The sequence below is a fragment of the Atractosteus spatula genome, chromosome 4 (assembly GCF_055471065.1).
Source record: "Atractosteus spatula isolate fAtrSpa1 chromosome 4, fAtrSpa1.hap1, whole genome shotgun sequence".
In the NCBI taxonomy this organism is placed as follows: domain Eukaryota; kingdom Metazoa; phylum Chordata; class Actinopteri; order Semionotiformes; family Lepisosteidae; genus Atractosteus; species Atractosteus spatula.
This window is the reverse complement of record NC_142709.1, coordinates 27,519,922-27,541,056: the sequence shown is the minus strand read 5'-3', so window position 1 is coordinate 27,541,056 and position 21,135 is coordinate 27,519,922. Positions and strand designations below refer to the sequence as shown.

At 36.8% G+C, this 21,135-nt stretch overlaps 1 protein-coding gene across 7 annotated transcripts in view; it reads left to right on the top strand.

Annotated features, from left to right (window-relative positions):
• Nucleotides 1-19,855, top strand: part of abcc4 (ATP binding cassette subfamily C member 4 (PEL blood group)) — a 97,188-nt gene extending 77,333 nt beyond the window's left edge. For 3 of the 7 annotated variants that reach the window (XM_088914027.1, XM_088914031.1, XM_088914033.1), the window contains 5 exons: nt 5,241-5,330; nt 6,118-6,290; nt 7,992-8,097; nt 12,175-12,309; nt 16,434-19,855. In XM_088914027.1, the coding sequence (XP_088770153.1) occupies nt 5,241-5,330; nt 6,118-6,290; nt 7,992-8,097; nt 12,175-12,309; nt 16,434-16,532 (603 nt within the window). In that variant the 3' untranslated portion in view covers nt 16,533-19,855. Of the gene's footprint in view, nt 1-5,240; nt 5,331-6,117; nt 6,291-6,728; nt 6,887-7,991; nt 8,098-12,174; nt 12,310-13,699; nt 14,129-15,438; nt 15,648-16,433 lie in introns of those variants that run through there. The other 4 variants (XR_016090979.1, XM_088914028.1, XM_088914029.1 and 1 more) reach the window with 4 other exon arrangements.
• The last annotated feature ends 1,280 nt before the right edge of the window (nt 19,856-21,135 follow it).

The window sequence follows — 21,135 nt, the reverse complement described above, 5'->3', positions numbered from 1 at the left end:
CCTCAAGGAAGCTGAAAAATTGATTTTTCAGTTCATTTACAACAGACATTTTTGACTTTTTGTTACTGTGTTTATTATGTTGGTTGTCAATTGGATGTCTTTTCAAAGGAGTCATTCTCTTGAGAGCTAATACGAAAAGAGAGACTTAGATACAACAGTTCAGTGAATAGACAGTGCAAAGAGTACAAGTGAATTATGATAGCAGGAGTCAAGGGGAAGAACCAGGCTGTAAAAGACTTAGTAAAAATTAAGAGTTGTTATCTGATTTAAACACAGATATATTTAGTAAAGGACTATTTTACAAAAATGCATTATCCAAGAGTTTTCTCGAAAGTACCATTTAACATTGCCAACTTTCTGCATCATACAAAAATCATTATATTACATCGTCATTCATATACTGTTTTTTGAGATCCTATAAGAGAAGCGCAAAAAGAAAAAGGGTTTTGAATCCTTGCAAATCCTATATGTCTATGACCATCTTTGCTTGTATTTTCAATGTCATAATTTATTGTTAAAACTGTATTCTCATCCTTTCAAATGGAAAGTAAGTCATGAAATTTACATAAGATGCTCAATCCATTACTTTGTAAAGCTGTCTGTAGATGAATACAGGTAGAATAGTCACAGAATCTACAGATATGATATACATTCTTTACATTCCAACCTCTGAGAAGAGTCATATTATTCTACGTGTTCCTTAAGATTTTATTATGATAAGCTTTTATTAGTATATGGTATTAACACTGAATCCATTTCATTTTCTATTGAAAGTGGAGAAATGACTTCAAAATATAAATTAATTCAGTAGCAAAAAGCAAGCTTAGAATTGTTCGAGCACATAATCACTCTTTAGAAAAATGTGTTCAATGGCTGTTTCCAGCTTTACGTTGAATCCTAATTAAAAATGTCACAAAAACTATTTCACATTACATCTTGAGCTTCCGTGTTGACATGGTAGCTGTGTTTTGAGAATTTGGAACAAATGGGAATTCGGAAATTAATAAAAAATACATTGTAAAAGCTAATACTTATTATGTAGTGTATTATGTAGAGACTAAAAAGCGAGGCAATTATTTAACTACAAGACATAAGGAGATTACCTTAAGGATTGTGTTTGTGATTATTTGTAGTTATAAAGGCTCTAAACATGCTTCCTCTGCATCCAGTGTTATCATTGTGCAGGTATCTTGATTCTGTGACATATGTAAGCAAATCTTTAGCCCACTGGTCAGGCAAGACAAAAGAGTAATAGAAGGGAAACCATTAGAAGGTATATGTCAGGAACACAGAAAAGATTGGTTTAATTAATCAAAGTGTTAGTGTAGTCGTCACCCTCCTCTGCCACTACTCTACACAGTACCAAAAAGCCTAAAAGCCTTGTCTCATACTCTGCAGAGTTTCTCTTTTATAGCACAGAATCTAAGTAGATCCATTAGTTTGTTTTTATATTGGGTGATTGATAACAGAGATGTGGCTTGTTGGAAAGTATTAATGAAAACTAATTAAAACTATAACAGTCCTAAAGAAATATTGTCTTATTATTAAATAATTTTCAAAATATCTCACTTTCAGGGTAGCTGCAAAGTGGTGTATCTAGAGATACCCTGAACATAGTAGTAACTACTTTGTACATTTTATTTTGTCTAAAGTTTTATGAGTTATTTAACTGTGAACATCCTACCAATTTGAATATGAGCATTTTTAACATGAGTAGAAAAGCTTGTGCACTATCTTATTACACTAGCAACACTGGCATATTTTTCTCATTCAGTTTCAGTATATACTGAGACTAAATGTATATATCTTATTTAAGCAATAAAGTAAAATGTGCTATGAACTAGAAGGAAGAGCACTAGCTATGGTCAGGTATGCAATGGCTGTTCAAAGTTGTATAACTAAGGATAACCTACTGAAAAGCATTTCAAATGCAACAAATGTTTTTGGATCCAGTGCTCATTTGCTGTGCTTTTAATGCCTCCCAGCGCAGATTTTCTCTTGTGTGTAATGAAAGTAATTTAAAAGAGCACATGAGGTATTAAAACATTTGCTTTCCAAAAAACTCCTCTTTTGTTTCACTTTATGCTTCCTCCCTATGCATGCAGCAACAACACAAGACTGTCCTGATTGGTTCTCTCATGTGTCTTTTCATCAAATAAATATAGTTTATCACACTTTCTGGACTAAACTCTAGATCTTGCCACACTGCTGCTTTTTTCTATGTTGCTCCAAGATGCCGATACACACTCAGTAGTGTTTTTTTCAAATGGTAATTATGAACACTGTTTGTCACTGTTAGTCAAGGTAGCAAGATACAGATAGTGTTTGCTTTCTGTGTAAGAATGGTGATACAATAAGGAAATAATACGGTGAAAAGCCAGGTGTCATACTCTTATAACATTAAATATATGCACATTCTTTTGTTGCTGCTGTGTAGAAAGTTGCTGAATGTTTTCTTTATATGAACTTGAGTCACGTTCTGTACATTTAAAAGATACGTGCTCTGGGAGTCTCGTTTGCACTCAAGTGTTTTTTTAACCTACATTTACTGCAGCCACTTTTCTTGTTAGAACAGTTGCTCTCAGTTTAAAGTACAATATAAAGCACATAATAATAATTTTTATGTACACTTCATCAATGAAAGTGTAAATCATTCTGTTCTTGAACCTTGATCCAACTTTTTAAATAAAAAATCAGTTGCCAGAATTATGACGCGTTCTTTTATTTGTGCAGAAACAACCTTGTACAAGTAGGGAGGCTGAACATAATCTTTTCCTGGGTGGGTACCCTCTCACAGGTATGTGAGACTGACCAATGTAAGCCATTACTGATATTATCTTTTCTTAAATGGGGTGGGTTTCTTTTCAGCTCAAGTCGGACCTAAGCCTGCCTATCTGCTTCTTGAGGTAGAGCACCTAATGTTTGCAGGTGACAGGTTTGTGATGTTAAAACATTGCACAGTACAGCATTGTACAAACCAGTCAGAAGTTTCTTTCACTGGTATTTCAATATGTCAAATAAATAAAGCATTATTATGAAATATATTCAGTCATATAATAGAATTTTGTTCACAGTATCTATAGAAAACTATGTGTGAACTAAATATTCAAATTTCTATGGTAGAATGTTTCATGTTTTTCATACATGAGAGACTGTGCTAATGTTTGATCTCTGATTTGACTGGAGAAATGGAATTGCTGTTAGCAGCGAAAGTATTGAAATGCCTGGCTAACTAATCTCAACCCTTCCTTAGACACTCTTATCCAACTGTGTCCTGGCTTTTGGGGAATCTGGTCAGCTGCTGACGTGTCCTGGAATTGAGCCAGTAATGTCTGAGACTTCTCATTCAAGTGTCTGCTAGGATTATGGAAACAATGTTCTGTCACCCAAATTAGTTTCAGGCATCAAATTTTGCATATTCTCCAAAATGACAAAATCCTGACAGTGCAATATCTTAAATAAATGTACTGTTAAATTGTCCCAGTTGTTTCCTAACAGGGTTTGTCAGGTCTATCACAAATTGCTTTAAGTTTTGAGACAAATCTGAACTTGAAGTTTCCACCAAAGCTAAAACTCTCTTCCTAAAGTTGTTTTTTTTAATGAAGGGAGCAGGATTACACATTCATTCTGACAATAAAGCAGTAGTGACAATGACAATAATAAAACTTGGTCTTTGTTGGTCCTAAAAACTGTCACGATATTACTACTACAGCAGTGTTCTCCTTGTGATTTTGGGGTGGTCCATAGTACGTCACTTTTTAACAACAGTTGTTTTGTCACTAGTTTTGCAAATGGTCTTAAATTAATTGCATGCAGACACACTAATTTTATGTAAAGGATGTGATTGTACACAGCCTACCCTGCACACAAAACCAGTGATGTATTATTAAACTTCTCTGTATATAGATTACATGATGAGACTGGAATATTTTCCTTTGGAAAATTGTTATTAACTCGTACTTAGAAGGGTGGCGTGGTGACGCAGTGGTGCCTCAAAGCGCTAGGGCCCTGGCTTTAATTCTGGACCTAATGTGCTATCTGCTTGGAGTCTGTATGGTTTCCCTGTGTTCCCGTGGGTTTTGTCTGGGTAGTCTGGTTTCCTTCCACAGTCCAAAAACATTCAGGTAAGTTAATTGGCTTCTGGGTAAACTACCCATGGTGTTTGTATGTATGCTTGTCTGTTTGGGTCTGTCTGCCCTGTGATGGACTTGTGGACTGTGCAGGGTGTACCTTGCCTTATGCCTGTTGCTCCCTGAATTGGAAGAAGCAGTTAGAAAATTGATGGATGTACAGTACTTACAATGAACAGTAATGAAAACAGAACATCAAACAACATGCTTGTCAATACCTCTTCACTCACACTACAGCTGCCAATGAGAGGAGGGTTTAGAAGAAGACATCCATCAATCTGTGGGGTATAACTGAGATACTATACCTCCTCCAAAACATAAAGCAGGACAAGTTCTAAACTTTGATGTTTTAGCAGATGTTTTTGTTATCAGTATGCTGAGGGTTGGCTTGTTTGAAAGGCAGCCAAAATATTTTTGAAAAGCTGATGTCAAGGCCAGGCTGCAGCTCTTTATCTTAAAATATGCATTATATCTTAAAATTAAAGCTCCTGGGTTAAAACAATACTCTGCCTGCAAGTTATCCAGGAAAAGCTTTGGATTTAAGACAACTTGAACTTGTTAAACCATAAATAATAAATAGTGCAATGTATAGGACAGGTTTTCCTAAAGTACCAACTTTGTCTAACATGAATTTGATTTACTGTGAATTTCCCAATCATGGTAATCTCTTGTGATGAGTGATGGTAGTGCTAGTTAGAGTGGTGATAGTGATCAGCTCAGTGCAAAAACTCAGTGTGATTAAGAGTTATGAGAACAATGATCAAACACATCATAGTGTCTGTGTTACTGGCTTGAAGGAAACATTGTTGCAAACTATTGGTAGAGATGCAGAGAAAACCAATGTTCCAGTTTTAAGACTTTTGTATATACTTTTATTGACAGGGTTGCTAGAATTTGAGAAACATTCTAAAACTAAGCATGGTCCAGTCATTAGTCATTTCAACACTTTATTAAAGTAGGCTATGAGTATGTTATTGGTTTATAATTAAACCTTTGTTTCATAAAGGACTTCCACTTTTATCACACTTCTGAAACCTCTCCTTGTGATTTCGAACTGCGCTTTGCTTGTTATGATCTTACACCCCCTTAACGGTTGTGTCTTGTTACTAGGACCCAGTGTTGTTCACTGGCAGCATGAGGAAGAACCTTGATCCATTTAACCAACACACCGATGAGGACCTGTGGAATGCACTCGAAGAGGTACTTAAAAATGCAGTCTTTTCTTTGACTGATCTGTTCTCTAGCTGAAGTTGACATAGTGATCTTCCTTTGCACACTGTCTGTTCTCTCAAAATTGCAGGGAAATTCTGATAACACAGCCACGCTGTGGATGAAGGCTATGCAGCCTGTGGATCCCAAAGAAGGCTCTACAGCTGAAATGTTTCTTTTCTTCTCTTTCCAGCATGGAATAAACATTTACTTGCTCTTTTGCAGTCTACGCATGCTGACGCAGATACCTACTTGAACTTTCTTGTGAAAGGATGTATTGAAAGTGATCAGTAGATACTATGGCCAGATATGATCTGATAATAAAGAGTGCCCCTCAGTAAATGAGATTCCAGGTTTTGGTTTCTCATTTGTGCTTGTTTCAGTACAAGGTTAATGATGATGAAATATCAAAAGCTAGTGTTGGTCCTTGTCTTTAGTTAAATAAACATGGATTTAGTGTATTTCGTTCCATTAGAGTGACTTTTTATACAGTGATATTCCGTATAAAATGGCCAGACTTCGCACTGAGCAGCTTTCCCGATATAGTGATAGTCATTTAATTGAGCTAATGTTAAGCCTCGGTTCAGGATTTTCTGCATTAACAGTAGGTCATTGCAGTGTTGTACAAGGTGGTGACAGTGTTTCTGTTCTAACTTTCATTGATTTTGGTTGATCCTTCAGTGTGTGGTGTGCAGAAATGAAAAGGTACGCTACATGACATCCAGTCAGATGGCATCCAGATATCTCAGGATGAACTGTAATATTATTCCCTGTCCAGGTGCAGCTGAAGGGGGTGGTGGAAGAACTGCCAAACAAGCTGGAGACTGAATTGGCAGAATCAGGTTCCAATTTTAGCGTTGGCCAGAGGCAGCTGGTTTGCTTGGCCAGGGCAATCCTCAGGAAAAACCGTATACTGATCATTGACGAAGCCACTGCAAATGTGGATCCAAGGTATTGCATTGTTTTCAGATACTGAAAAAAAAAATTATTTAAAAAATTCACTGTGTACCCTTCCATCACAATAAATGTCCTAGTCTAGATGTATGCTGACTTGCACAGTACTGTTTAGAAGTCTGGAAGAACACTGTTAATGATTCTTCATTTTAATTCATGTTGTAAGATGTTCCCATTGGTGATACACACTAACCTCCTAACTTGTACTTATGACATTCAATAGGCAGATTGTTACCAACTGCCCTTTCATTTGCCTGTACAGCACTTGTGTCACCATTAGTTTGCTACTGTTAGCCCACTGTTACCCCCATTTTTGTTAACTCTCTTAGGGTTGCTCCCAGTGCCTCGTTTTCTCATTTCTCTCTGCTCTTATTTTTCCCCTTCTCCTGTGATTGGGCCTAACAAATGGAGAATTCCTTTTCTCCACCTGCCCAGTCCCTGTGATCTTCTTCAGCAGACCATCCCTCAACCTATTTTCATGCAACTATGAATCCCACATGACAATTTGTCACACCGATCCACAAGCCTCTGGGAGAATTCTAACCACAGAGCCCTCAGTCTTTCCTTCTCACCCAACTGATGCAGTCTGCAAAGCGATACGTAGGATCAACCAGTTTGATGGATTCTTTCCTCTCTGTGTTCTGCATCTAGCTAGGAAGCTTTTTTGAAATCTCCTTATTAACAAAAGAGGCATGGCTAATTCTATGTGCGTCTATCAGTCACACTTACATGGAAACCCACACTGTTTTGCCCTGATTTATAAATTCCAGGTGTGTTTCACTAAACGACACACCTGCTTCTTCATCAGCTGTGTGATTGCTTCAATGTGTTCACATCAGCTCAATGCTCATGTGGACATTGTTGCACCTAGATTGATTCAGTATCTTTTGATTAACATGAACAGTCTCCTCTAGAAATGAATCACAGACATTGTTGAGGGGATTGTCTCATTGTCTTGTTTCTCTTGCTTATACTGGAAAATCTATTAAGTTAGAATTTCTTAATAAGTGGTTTTGGGGTACATAGTTGAATTGCTGTTTACATTTTGGCAAGATTGGAGTTTTAAAGTTTTTTAGCAATTAGAAGAAAAACAGTGTATCCAGAGAAACCAAAATTTAAGAAGCATGTATCCTAAAGTAATTGAACAATCAAAACATACACTAAGTTACACAGTTATTAATTAATTAGAGTGAAGCGTGAGCAATATTGTTCTGTCCTCCAGCCTCTCTGTACTTGAAGTTTCCAGTCTTTTGTGAAGAACTGTATGACAGGCCACCTTTGAGCCTTGAAGAGAAGACCTATAACATTGGGGAAAAAATAGAACAAATAACTTGTAGAAGCAAATCAGGGAATGTGTTAATTTGTATAGCAGCCCATAAGATGATGTTTAATTCACATTTTCATACCATTCTAAACCATCTAGCTAATCGTGGTCAAATGAATCTGGAGAATTCACAAGTATTGTTCAGTCTCTAGAAGGGATGTTTAATGCAATTACCTCTTATTCCCATTTTGGCGGATTTTCCTGGATTAAAATATTAAATGTATGATCACAGACAAAAATAAATATTAAACTAATTGTTCATTTTTAAGTGGTTTTACAATGGTATGCCATTTGTTTTTATTTAAAAATTTAAACAGTGCCTTCCTAGATTCTGCACTTGCCATTTAAGTGACCTGTTTTCCTTGGTGTTACAGAACTGACGAGTTAATTCAGAAGACAATCAGAGAAAAGTTTAAGGAATGCACAGTACTCACAATAGCACACAGACTTAACACTATCATCGACAGCGACCGAATACTGGTAAGAAATATGTTGAACTTTCATTTAGCCATTGGTATGCTTGCATCATCTCATAGGCTTTGTGTATTTTAGATAGGAGTATGAGTCTACTTCAGAGTGCAGTGTATGTGCTTTATCATAGATTACTTTCTTATTGCTTTATTATAGGAGCATGTGTGTAGAGAACCTTTCTACACACATGCATCTTTTGTGAATAGCAGTAGCAATGATGACATATACATGTCTTTATACCATCCAGTTGTGCAATACAGAGAAATTCCTATAATACAATGTTCACCTTTAGTGCTCAATAAAGTCATTCCATGTGTTTTATTGGCAGGTATCTACAGAAACAGGTAAATGTCTTGTTTAAAGATAAGATTGGGTAGAGCAGATTCTGTCTTCACTGTTTATGTTAATGTTTCTCTGTACCTACCTACACTGAATTAAAAAGACAATTTTAAATTTTGCATCCAGCTTACCTGAGTTTAGTTTACCAGACCCCCTTTTGTTTTTAAATAAGTTTTAAAATGTTTTTCTTTAACTTTTGTTTGTGTGCATATAAAATATGTAGCTTATCTACAGTTTTCTGTTTTGAATTAATAATATGCCATTTAGGGTCTACTACTAGACTACACTATACTGTTATACTGCTTACTGTTTTTAAAATGGGTATCTCATGTTCATTGTAGTTGGAAGAGAGATTGCCTCTGATTGCCTCCCACAGTCCAGAGATGCTAGTCATTGGCAACTGTAAACTGTCCCCTAACCTGGAGAAGCTAGAGTAGGGCCCCCTCCTTAGGTAACCCACCCTGTCCTGAATAATTCTGCTACAAACAGTGACCTCTTTTGGGTAGGACAAAGCAATGGAAGAAAAAGAAGAGCTAAGATCTTATTTCCTTTCAAATAGTGTTAGAATTGGTACATGCTGAATTTAGTAGAAAACATGGAGGTTTGTCTTCGGAAAAACTTAAGATTGAATTTACAGGCATATACTGTACGTGTACTTGCTATTAACCTTCCTAATGTCTAAATAAATAACCACATAGTCAGTTTTTGGATTTGCCACTTAATACCTTATTGATTTATGAAGTCTTAGATACACTTAACCTGAAGCATAATCCTTAGTTTAATGCTTTTGATTTAATGTTCACTGTATAATTACGAATAACATTTTAAGTGTTATTACGTACCCTTCAAGTGGCATTATGGGCTGGATTAGAGTTAACAAGCTTATAGTGTAAAATAGGCATTTAAAATATTTTCTACTCAAGTATGCAGTTTTTTTATTTTTAAGTAACTATTTTGAGATCTTCGGGTTTTCTGTTAATATAGGTTCCCTATAAATTGCTGACCTTTAATACATAGTGTGTTGTTTTATGAGTGAAGGGGTCATACTTAGGGAATGTAGGTTTTTCCTGTGTGGGTCAAAGAAAGTGTGGAATCATACTATAGATGTGTAAAAAGTAAGGTATTTTAATGTAAAACAATGTTCTGCCTCAACAGTAATTTTAGAGACAATCATTGTGTCACTTGTCCTTCTTTGCTTTTTATGGTGTGGTAATACCAATTAAATATCTCGTTTTTAGATCCTAGCAAGGAATTATTTTTCCATATGTACCCTTAAAAACAAGTTAAGGTCAAAATGGACACTATGGATCTGCCATAAAAATGCAAACTAAACGGGATTAAGATTCTGCTGTGAATTTCTTCTTAACTGTCTCCAATGTTTAAACCATTCTGAAACATTCCTTTTTTATCATAAAATACTTAAAATCTTTGCTTCAAATTAAAACCAACATTCTGTAGTTAAAATTGAAAGTTATGAAGTTTGGAGAGTTCAGACACTAGAAATATTAACATCTCCAATCATATCTCCAGCTAGTGTACAGTATTTCTGAGCTAAATATTTTTAAAAAAGGTACTTTTAACCTGTTTTTAATGAAGGACCCTGCTTGTATCCCAACATATACAAGTGTAACTGCTGAAATGCATTTAACAATAGTGTAGCACACGGTCCTTTCATTCGCTCCTCTGCTCCTTATCCGTTAATGATCACAACCAACACAAAACGTTGACATCAAGTTAAATGTAACCTAACCATAAGCCACACAGACCTACCTGCCTGTGCAGCTTGCTTATATTTTTCAGACTGCTTTCTATGATGTAACAGCTTGAGCATTTTAATGAGTGAGCAAAACATGGTGAGACCTGTACTGAGTTGTGTCACTGATGAACAGACCACTGATTTTCTCGCATATATTTTGTTTTAGCCAAGAATGTGCTGTGTAGATCTTCATCCCCACCTAAAAGAAGGGCCCTATAATTAATGCTTAGACCAAGGTCACTATTAACAAGTCACCATTTCAAACCCCAACTCATGTATAGCTAAGAGCACAGAATGAGTTCTGGATAATTTTAGTTTTCTTGAAGTTGCTGAATACAAAGTGAAGGTGACAGCAGGCCCATTTTCTTCACATTATGTCACTTCTCTGTACTAGAGGGACAACACTTCAGTGCAAAGGCTAATTCATTCATCATGCCCACCTGATCTTTGGCCTTTCTAAGAGGCTGCCTGCAGAGGTGCCAATTAGTGCCATTTGTGGTGGCATTTGTTTGTGTCCACTAGGAACTGGACTGATACTAATATACGTTTCACACAGAGCATGGCAAACACAAAACCCTAATGGCTTGCAGACGTTACTATTACTCACCCTGGCTGGTGTAAAATGCCCCCAGATTGCATTCTGTTGAGAATGGTGTTTGATTAATATAGATCTAGAATTTTCTCACATTTGTAAATGCATATGAAGTGCAATTCTTATAAATGTGTGGTGATTAAAAGACTTAATAGACAGCTTAAGATCAGTGCTGCACTAAGATTGTCTGTTTTTATTGATGTTAATAATCTTACAATCAACTACTGTTTTCATTTTATTAAACACTTAAAGCTATCTGCAATTTTGATATTGTCAAAGGATAATGTCTACTGAAATTGGTTTCCAAAAAAGCTGCCATGCTATCTGAGAGCAGACTTGACCTGTACATCATGTTGGCTAGTTCTTGACACATTGATCAGCCAATGAGTTTAACATGGTCACATTTCCTAAATAATACCAAGATGAAGAACAGATATATTGAAAGACATAGAACAGGTCCTGATACAAAACTTAGGATTTTATTATTATCAGGTGCAATATAATGTTGATAAATACCAGTGTATCTTTATCATGTTTATTTTTTGAATATGTTTACCTTATGTAGTACAGCTGGTTTTAGATGCCTGATATTCTGGCATGGTTTTGTATTCAACAAGATAATCTCTTGTGAATTATGCATGGTCTTTAAAGGTCTTCCTTTCTCAATTTCTTATGTACGAATATTTTCATATTACTCTCGGCTAGTTTTTAATGTCAAATCTGAGCATCTTCAAGTATCTGGTGGACAATGAAGTATATTTTACAAAAAGCAAGTTAGTCTGTTTGGTGTATTGAGCAGTAGGATTCTGAACGGCCATGATATTAAAATCTCTGTATCCTAGAATGCTTAGATGTTTGTGGGTGCTGTCTTCACTGCTCTCTGTCGAACAGCAGAGTGAAAAAGAAGTCATGTCTTCTTTATGCTGTTGAGCTGCCATCTACAGCAGAGCTACCCCTGCTGATGGAGAAATGATATGTTATTTTGTTAGCTTGTAAAAGGTGTAATTGATGCTTCTGACTACCACCTCTGTGGTGCTCAAAAGAGGGTCATAGCACCTCTTGAATACCTGTGAGTTAATGAAGCTTAATCCCTGTATTTACAGGCGCTTATTGTATTATGGTGTGTAAGATTGTTAGCTTACACTTTCATATTGCATTTCAGCTAGTATGTTTATTATTGAGTTGGGTAAATAGCTCTGCTATATGTTAACATGTGACTCATTAAATGGAAGGTTAAAGCATGGAAAGAAATGCAGTACCATACACTTTTTTTGCCTTTTCTTCCAGCTAACCCCACAGACATCTGAAATACCTGTTACAGTAATGAAGGTAAATAGGTGAGGGCAACAAAACTTTTGTGTACTCCAGCATTGTTTATGCGTGCTTGTCTTGATTACAGGTTCTGGATGCAGGAAGAATAAATGAATATGATGAGCCCTATGTTCTTCTGCAAAATAATGACAGCATATTCTGTAAAATGGTGCAGCAGACAGGCAAGGCTGAGGCTGCAGCTCTGTTTGAGACGGCTAAGCAGGTAACTCCTCACCCAGGCTGTAATTAAGCCTGCCTTAACAGCTCACTTTTCATTACACAGCATTCTCACTTCAACTTTCGACACCTTGCTTATTGAGAAAGTTGCACCATATCATATTTAATATAATATTTAAAGTATTATGAAGCCAAAATAACCTTCTTCAACTTGGGGGAGAGTCTGCCACTGGTAAGGGATACATATAGCCAGTTTGAATTACCTAATAAACTGAAGTGAACGTGTGAGATGAAATTATGAATGATGGTTGTCTGAAAAGGCAAGAAGCCTGCTTGATGGACACGTAAAATGTCTGTCTTCAAGTATTTCATGAGTGTTATTTTTTGGATAGTAAATATTTAGCATGATCCTTTCTTTTTAATTTTGGAACTACAGTATGTAGAAATGTAGAAGACCAATATAACACTGTTAAGAATAAAACAAGCTCTTTTCAAGACTTTCAAAATAGTATTGTATGCCCACCATTGAGAAGTCACCAGCTTTTTTACAACAAACACTTGTACAAACTCTGAAGCATTCTATCTTATCTAAAGGCAGAAATGTAATTTTAAAGTAAATCAAGGAACAGGTTTGGTGGGTTGGCTTTATTCATTGCATTTCTTCTATGAAGAAATATTCTGTATCAAGTTTGTCTGGATTTGGGATGAAGTTCCTTTGTGGATTACTGTAATGGTTCTCACCTTTTCCTTAAAAATTCATTTGTAGTGTACTTTTTTTCAAGCACATTTCAGATAACACTGTGGTATTCATCTCTAAATTCAATTTTTATGTGCATCTGTCAGGAGCCACAGATATGATATAGCAACTTAAAAATTGGCCTTTGTGAAATAAGAAAAACTGGCCATCGTTTCATTTCCTTTCTGTCCCTCTTACACGTTTATCAGAAAAGCTGTATCTCTTCTAGTACAGGCAGAAATTGGTCAAATACTCAGCATAGTGTCCTATTATTTAGTATCACCTTACACCACACAGTAGTTGCTTGGTTGAGACATTGTTAGAGTCCTTGCGTCTCCTTTCTTTATTGTAGGGTGCTCTCCTCAGATCAGATTACTATAACTCCCATAACCGTCTAGCACCACTTATTAAATACTGAGACTTTTCATAAATGGAGTGTGAAGTTTCTATAGTTGTCAGTCAAGGTTTAAATGCATTGAATAATCTGATATGAGGCTCCAGCTCTTTTGTGTGAACTGAATGAGAAACCCTGTGTTAGGAGTATATCTGCTGTTGTGGTTATGTGTTTTTTTTTTCCTCAATTTCTCACATATTTGATTTTTTTTCTTACAAGGGAAAACTTTTCTGATATTGTTTTTTTCTTCTTTTTCTTTTTTTTCATCAATGTTACTTGTCACATTGATTCCACCCTTTATAATAGGGAAGCAATTACAGAAAGAAAATAGAAAGGCGATATCATGGCATGGAAGTTAGTGCTCACATTTAACATTTCTTGGGTCCTTGGGTTTTTGGGTCCATTCTTGGGTTAAGATAGATAGATAGATACTTTATTGATCCCGTGAGGGAAATTGCAGTGCAACAGCAGCTTAACACACACAACACAGCCACAATGTAACGAATTATATAATAATAGTACAATACATACAATACAATACAAGAGTTACTCACAGTCCAGACGCACAAGAACAAACTAGAACAGAACAGTACACAGAAAATCATATCACACTCATATCACACATATGGATATAAATATAGATGTAACTGTAGATATAAATATAAATGTATTGCACAGGTCCCTGGCATATATTGCACAGAAAGTGGTTGTAAACGGGAAAAAGAAAAAGAAAAAGAAGAAGAAGAGAACAGATGTAGCAGTAGATGTGTAGATGCGTTTAATCCAGATACAGGTCACTGTCGATGTTGCCTCTGCCAAGACGCAAGGTGGATGCGTTGTACAGTCTTATGGCAGACGGCAAGAATGACCTCCTGTAGCGCTCCCTGTTGCACCGTGGATGAATCAGTCTATTGCTGTACGTGCTCTTCATTCCTGCAAGCCTGTCATAGAGGGGATGGGAGAAGTTGTCCATGATGGCCTCTAGTTTGGACATCATTCTCCTCTCAGCCACTACCTCCAAGGAGTCCAGGTCAGACCCAATGACAGAGCTTGCTCTCCTGATGAGCTTGTTCAGCCTTTTGGAATCTACTGCTCTAATCCCCGAGCCCCAGCACACCACTGCGTAGAAAATGGCACTCGCTACCACCGACTGATAGAACATGTGTAGCATCTTACTACACACATTGAAGGACCTGAGCCTCCTCAAGAAGTAGAGTCGGCTCTGTCCCTTCTTATAGATGGCCTCGGTGTTCTTAGACCATTCCAGTCTATCGTCGATGTGCACTCCCAGGTACTTGTACGAGTCCACCATCTCCACGCCACTCCCATGGATGTAGACGGGAGTAGGTTTGACCTTTTTCCTCCTGAAATCTACCACCAGTTCCTTTGTCTTTGTAACATTCAGTTCCAAGTGGTTTACCCCACACCACTCCACAAAGCTGCTGACCAGTCCTCTGTACTCCTCCTCCTGCTCACCCTTGATACATCCCACAATTGCAGAGTCATCTGAGAACTTCTGCAGGTGGCATGACTCTGAGTTGTACTTAAAGTCCGAAGTATAGAGGGTGAAGAGGAATGGAGAAAGAACTGTCCCTTGAGGTGCCCCTGTGTTACTCACTACCTGTTCAGACACACAGTTCTGAAGTCTCACAGACTGTGGTCTGCCTGTCAGGTAGTCAGTGATCCACGAGGTCGTGGAGGCATCGACTTGCATCTCTTCCAGCTTCCTCCTTAGAAGTAAGGGCTGGATGGTATTGAAGGCACTGGAGAAGTCGAAAAACATGATCCTTACAGTGTTGCCAGCCCTGTCCAGGTGTGAGTAGGCCCTTTGCAGCATGTAGATGATCGCATCCTCCACACCAACACTGGGCTGGTAGGCAAACTGTAGGGTGTCCAGTGATGAGCTGACCAGGGGTCTCAGGTGGGATAAGACCAGCCTTTCCAGTGTCTTCATGATGTGAGAAGTCAGTGCAACTGGTCTGTAGTCGTTGAGGACAGAGGGGCGCCCTTTCTTTGGTACCGAGACCAGGCATGATGTCTTCCAGAGCACCGGGACTCTTTCCAAGCGCAGGCTCAGGTTGAACAGTTGCTGGAGCACTCCGCTCAGCTGATCAGCACAGGCCCTCAGAACTCTGGGACAGATGTTATCTGGTCCTGCGGCCTTACCCTCGTGCAGCCTCTTCAGCTCCTTCTTCACCTGGTCAGTTGTGATGGTCAGCCTGGCCTGGGGGTTGGTGCTCATAGTGCTTTTAGTGCTGCAGGTGTTAATGGCGGAGGTGTTGGAGAGTGGCAGCTGTGGGGGATGGGTGGGTGAGTAGCCGTCGGGGGTTGTGGCTGTAGGCGGCCATGTTTGTGGGGGGATGGAGGAGGTATTGGGCAGTCGCAGCTGTGAAGGGTTAGGGAGCGTGTGGCTGTGGGGGGATGGGTGTTAAATTCTGAATTGGGGCACCTTCTTTGTGGCATTTCCATGATATTCCCATGTTTACATGAGTTTTTTCTAGTTTCTCCAGTTTTATTTTTGTGATTAAGCTGTTCCTCTTTATGACGAGTCTAGCAAAATATACATTTAAATCAATTATTTTCTCATTTTTGTGGTAACTTATTTAATTTTGGATAACCTGGTGGTCTGCCAATTATTACTGCTGACTCACAGGTCTTGGGTCCTGGTTTATTCTGCCCTTGGGTGTCTTCTGTGTGGAGTTTCAATGTTCTTCCAGAAGCTACATGGTCCCATTTCCACCCCCTTTTCAAAGACATGCTAGCTATGTTAACTGGTGTCTCTGAACTGTCCCAGAGTGCCTTGAAGTCCTACCTTGCACCCTACCTTTCCAGAGGATGCTCCTGATTTCCTTATCTTTAATAAGTGTCTTTCTGATACTAGATTGTGTGGATGGAATATTTTGTGTTTTGTTTCAGTAGTTTGTGCTTTGAGATTGACTTGTCATTAAAGCAAAACAACAGGATACATTTTGATAGTTCTTAAGTCTTTCTCATGTTGTTTGTTTTGATACATGTTGAATAACACTTCATTTCTTTTTAGACATACATGAAAAGAAGCCGCTCACCGCCAGTACCAAATGGACAGATGGATAACAATATGACTGACACCAGTTTCATCATCTTTGAAACAGCACTATAACATCATCGTAGCAATTTTGCAATTCTGTCTACAAATTCTCAATATGAATTGTTTGTGAAGAAATAAGACAATTCTGAAGCACTCCAGTTTAAGCACTGCATTACTTAGGGACTTTGATTTAAAAAACTTAAAGCACATAAGGTCAAGAATGTTTCTTGATTATAAGTGTAAATTCGACCACAGTCCCCTGCCTAATGGGTAATCTGTAATCTTGTTTCAGTGTGAACTGTAACAATGTACAGAAGTGCTCTTATTTATGCCATATGTAAGTATCCATTAGTTGGAAAAAAACATTTTAGTTAGTTTTGGAAAATAAACTATAGTTATAATTTAAAATACATCATATACATAGTGCCTTCAATAGAAAATTGCAGTGCCAGGTAGAACATAGATATTCATTTGTCTTGAAGAAATGATTTTATACTTTGGACTTTGAAGTCCATTAAAACAGATCTAAAGAACATTGAATTGTTAAAAATAAAAATAATTGCAAAATGTGCAATAAATACAAACTGCATGTTTCATGATTAATGCAAATATGGTATATATAGGCTTAGATTGTGCCTTATTCATAATGGAATATTTATTTTATTTTTTTTTTACAAAATGTTTTTATTTTAGTGCAATATTAGGTGTTAATGTATCACAACACTAGGTGTTTGGTGTAGATAGGGCTCATCTCAGTTTCTAGATCAGGCCTGAATCAAAACAATATTCTTTCTTGATGTTTTTTTTTAATTGTGAAATTGCAAGTGTTTGAAAATTCTTTGTAAATGTATAGAACTGACACTTAAATAATTTAATTGTGACAAAATAAGGAGAAGTGAATTTATCCTAAGATTTTCATTGGACCATAATACGAAAAGAACTAAATATTTCATATACCAAATATATGCCTGTTTCACAATATGTCATTGTTTGTATGTTAATGCACATACAACCTTGCCGAAAATGATTTTTAACTGACTTAATGTACATACAGTATGGATTGAGGTGACTCAATACAGTTGTTTAAAATCATGGTAATATTTCATGAATACATATTTTTTCACAATTAGAAAATGCTGCATTTATTACATAATTTAATAGATGTATTGCCAATTGAGAACTGAAACGGCTAAGCTTCAGGACATAGACTGCCATGTTGTAATCAGCTGGTTATTGGTGATGCTCTATGTAACCTAAACAGCAGTGTTTTAAGGGCATTATGTTTTTCTTCGTATACTTAATCAAATTAAATGATTTTGTCTAACCAAGAATCACATCATACTGAATACAAAAGCAGGTGCTTGTTTTCAGGGATAGCATAATCCTAATAAGTGCCTCCAGAAGAGAGGTGGTGACCTCTTAAGGCTGTTAGCCAGGGTGAGTCTTTACCACCTTGTGGCCTCGCCTGGTTCAGATCAAGCAAGATGCCAGGTGTAGCTGGTAGAGTAGGTCTGGGAAAGGAACTGTAATTGTGACTAAAACAGAAGACTAGTCTTGTCTAAGAGCTAACAGATAATACGTAGAAAGAAAAAAATGCTCTGACTTGATAGGTTTTACGAGTAGAATAGTTTTACATTATTTTCAAAGCCTTTTTATGCACATGGCAACACCACAGCCAAGAGGTTCTTGTGCTTTGTATTGCAAAAACAGTGCATATCTTTTGACAATAAAAGCACTCTACTACAGAACACATATACTGAATACTTAGAACAGCTGTACTTATGAAAATTGAAATGGCTCAGGTATAGAATTTAGATCTGTAGTGACAGTACAGTTAATGTGAAAAAAATAAACATCAGGTGCTAGTTACAATTTTAACGTTAAGTGTTAGTTTGTTACCCAAAGAAACTACTTTCTCATAACAATTACACCTTTTTCAGTTGTAGATTTCTTCGCTGGCCTGTTTCCTTTTTTACTATAGAATGCCTTATAGGCTGTGGTTTTGCCACATCCTTTAACAGGAGAAATAAATGGGATCGCATTTGCCATATTAGGAAAAGTTTGTGGGGAGCATAGCTTTTTTTTTGCATAACAGGTAAATTAGTAATTAGATAATTAAGGGTGGTTGTATTAAACACTTGTACAGGAATTTGCCTGGATTGTCCTATATTTCATTACTAGTGATATACTGTATTTAGTCTTTCTAAAATGCCTTAGTTTAGACATTGATGAAACCTTGCCTTCAGCATTGTTCCTTTACAGATGCACTACAAATTTTATTTTTTGTAACCAGATAAGTTGGATAGCTTGAAGGCTTTTTCTTTGCTTTCTTATTTATTGTAAATGTGTCCGAATATAATTTTGAAATGATATTATTGGATTATAATCCTAAAAATCTGAGAGGTATGGCAAAAGGAAAGCCCTTGGCTGCTGGTTTTGATTCTGAACAGGGGTGCATTCTGTGAGGGGTTTGCATGTTCTCCCCACTTTTGTATGAGGTTTTGCTGGTACATTGGTTTCCACACATGCTGATATCTAAATAGCCCCTGTGTGTTTGCTCTGCGATGAATTGACTGGCTTCATGTCCAGGATGTAACCCTGCCTTGTGTCCTGTGCTTCCAGGATAGAATCCAGGAATATAGCTGGAATGAGTGGCTTTCTGATAAAGGATGGATGTTGTATGACGGGCAGATAGTTTTAAGAGCTGTTTTCTTTTAGCTGAGGAATGAATTAAGTTTAAGAGAGTTCCACATTAGTTTACAATTTAGTAATCTAATAATTGGCACCTAGTAATTGTTTGTTATAAGAATTGTTTCTATAAATGTATGCATTTTTGTATAATATTAGCCTATTTTAGAAAAAAGGTAGCCTTGTCTCAAAAATATTGCTGTTTTTTGTTGAGATTACTTTTATAATTTTAGATTTAAGGTTTTGGGCTAGGTTTTGCTGTGTCTTGGAATACAATAACTGGATTATTGATGTATCCACACTGAAATATTATAATAGCAAAAGTTATTAAGAGTAGTAAACTACTACTGTACACCACAATGTCATATACATTTATATTTTTAAGTTTAGTTTGTATGAGACAGCTGTAATACTAAGATTATGTGTGGCCAAAAGGTTGTGTTTGCAGTCTTTATTTTTTCAAACCATTTTTTTCAAACTTTTTTGTTTAAAGCATTTACTGTACCTTATCATCTTATAAATGACTTTTTTTTCATTAAAATGGCAGAAAATAACTTATATGTATGTTTTTTTGATAACTAAAGAAAAAATTCCAAAGACAGATTAAAATTTGTCTGCAATGGAGATTTTTGTTTTTCTGTTTGTAAAATGTTGTGTGCTGTCATGGTCCCTCAGTTCTTTTGCACAATAAACTATACTTAAAACAAGGATTTTGATGACTGTTTCTGTTTTGGTTTTACATAGGCTTTATACGTTTCATGACTGAGCGCTCTTCAGAATGTCCTGCAGTGCTGACCTGAACTGTACCTCCCTAAAGTGGTGCCTTTTTAGTATTAAACCCATTATTCCTGAGATCTGTTAATTTCAAATGTAAATATCCCTACCAATCGCAGGTAATGCACAAAGTTCTCTACCTGTCACCTAATTCTGACTGAGCTTAGAAAACATATGGGGCGAGAAGTAACAGGAAAGAAAGAACATAAAATGACAACAAAATGAAATTTTGATCAAATTTCCTCTTTCAATAAAAGTTCTGGATGAGATCTTTGGATCATGCAACTTCAGCAACCAAACGAGAAATTGACTCTTTTTTCCTACCTAGGTCTATAGGCCCAAATATGTGTTATGCTGGTGAAGCTGGAAATGTTTTTGAGGCTTCACCACTTAGTTTTCTATACTACACTTGCGCATTGGTCTACTCCTTCACACCACAGCAAAACACGACGGACTCCTTTTTTTATCAAAGATTGCCCTGTCAGGTATTACTAGCCAAGTGCACTGTTAGAAAAGGGTTTGATTAGCGCTCGTTACAGAATTGCCACTATCTGTAACACGGAAAAGTTAATTAGCTTCGTAGTTTAATAAGGTTGTACGGATATACTTGTTTTTTTGCATAATCAGAAAACTTCCCACAATCTGTTAACAATGTAGCATTATAATGCGTGTTGCAAATGTCTGTGTATGAATTATGCTTTCCATCTCCGCTGTGGATAGCAAAAGGAAATACGCACAAAATAAAAGTGTACCTGGTGATTGTACTGGTGACTCCAATACAAGTATATTGAAAACAATGATATTAGCAATGCTTCTTCGGTCATATTTACTTCTTTAAAATGTTTCGTTGGGAAAGATGAGCCTGTCTGGGTTGTGACGTTTTGGTAACGTACATCCCGTGGCGAAAAATAATGAAGAATTAAACTCGACGTCTTTAGTGCTTCATTCTTTTGTCTTGGTTAGTACACACAGTTAAAATATAAAAGTCCCTTAGACCACGTTATAAGTCGGTGAACGGAAATACTGGTAACAAATTATCAAAGTTAAAGGGAAAAAATCAGGACGAATGAATACCTCCCTGACAAACCATATAAAATAACGAGTCACTGTGTACATACTGGATACATAAGTGCGCATTTCGTAGATTTGCATGTAAGCAAAGATTCAAATAAATCCATGACGCTTGCTGGTTGTACGCTTAAATGGAGCCTGA